Source organism: Eimeria mitis, genomic scaffold (genome assembly GCF_000499745.2).
Source record: "Eimeria mitis Houghton genomic scaffold, Emh_scaff472, whole genome shotgun sequence".
Lineage (NCBI taxonomy): Eukaryota > Apicomplexa > Conoidasida > Eucoccidiorida > Eimeriidae > Eimeria > Eimeria mitis.
Window position 1 is genome coordinate 16,725 of NW_013573023.1, and position 346 is coordinate 17,070.

At 47.1% G+C, this 346-nt stretch overlaps 1 protein-coding gene across 1 annotated transcript in view; it reads left to right on the plus strand.

Moving 5' to 3' along the window:
* Positions 1–346, plus strand: part of EMH_0013460 (uncharacterized protein) — a gene marked incomplete at both ends in the record, with an annotated part of 8,495 nt that overhangs the window by 6,786 nt on the left and 1,363 nt on the right. Inside the window, one exon of the mRNA XM_013499833.1 lies at positions 207–271. Coding sequence (XP_013355287.1) covers positions 207–271 — 65 coding nt within the window. The remainder of the gene's footprint in view (positions 1–206; positions 272–346) is intronic.

Sequence of the window (346 nt, forward strand, 5' to 3'; positions counted from 1 at the left end):
AAACCCTAAACCCTTGATCTGGATTAACCCTAAACCCTAAACCCTAAACCCTAATGCCTTATAAACCCTAAACCCTTATGCTCTCAAACCCCTAAACCCTTATCTTGTTCTCACCGAACGACGTTCTTCAGGACCCAGAGTTTAGGGTTTAGGGTCTAGGGTTTAGGGTTTAGGGTTTAGGGTTTAGGGTTTAGGGTTTGCTGCAGACGGCGAGACACAGATGGAGCTGTGGAGGGTTAAACACCAACTCGAGTCAGAGCGGCAGCTGCGGGTTCGCCTAAACCCTAAACCCTAAACCCTAAAACCCTAAACCCTAAAACCCTAAACCCTAAAACCCTAAACCCTA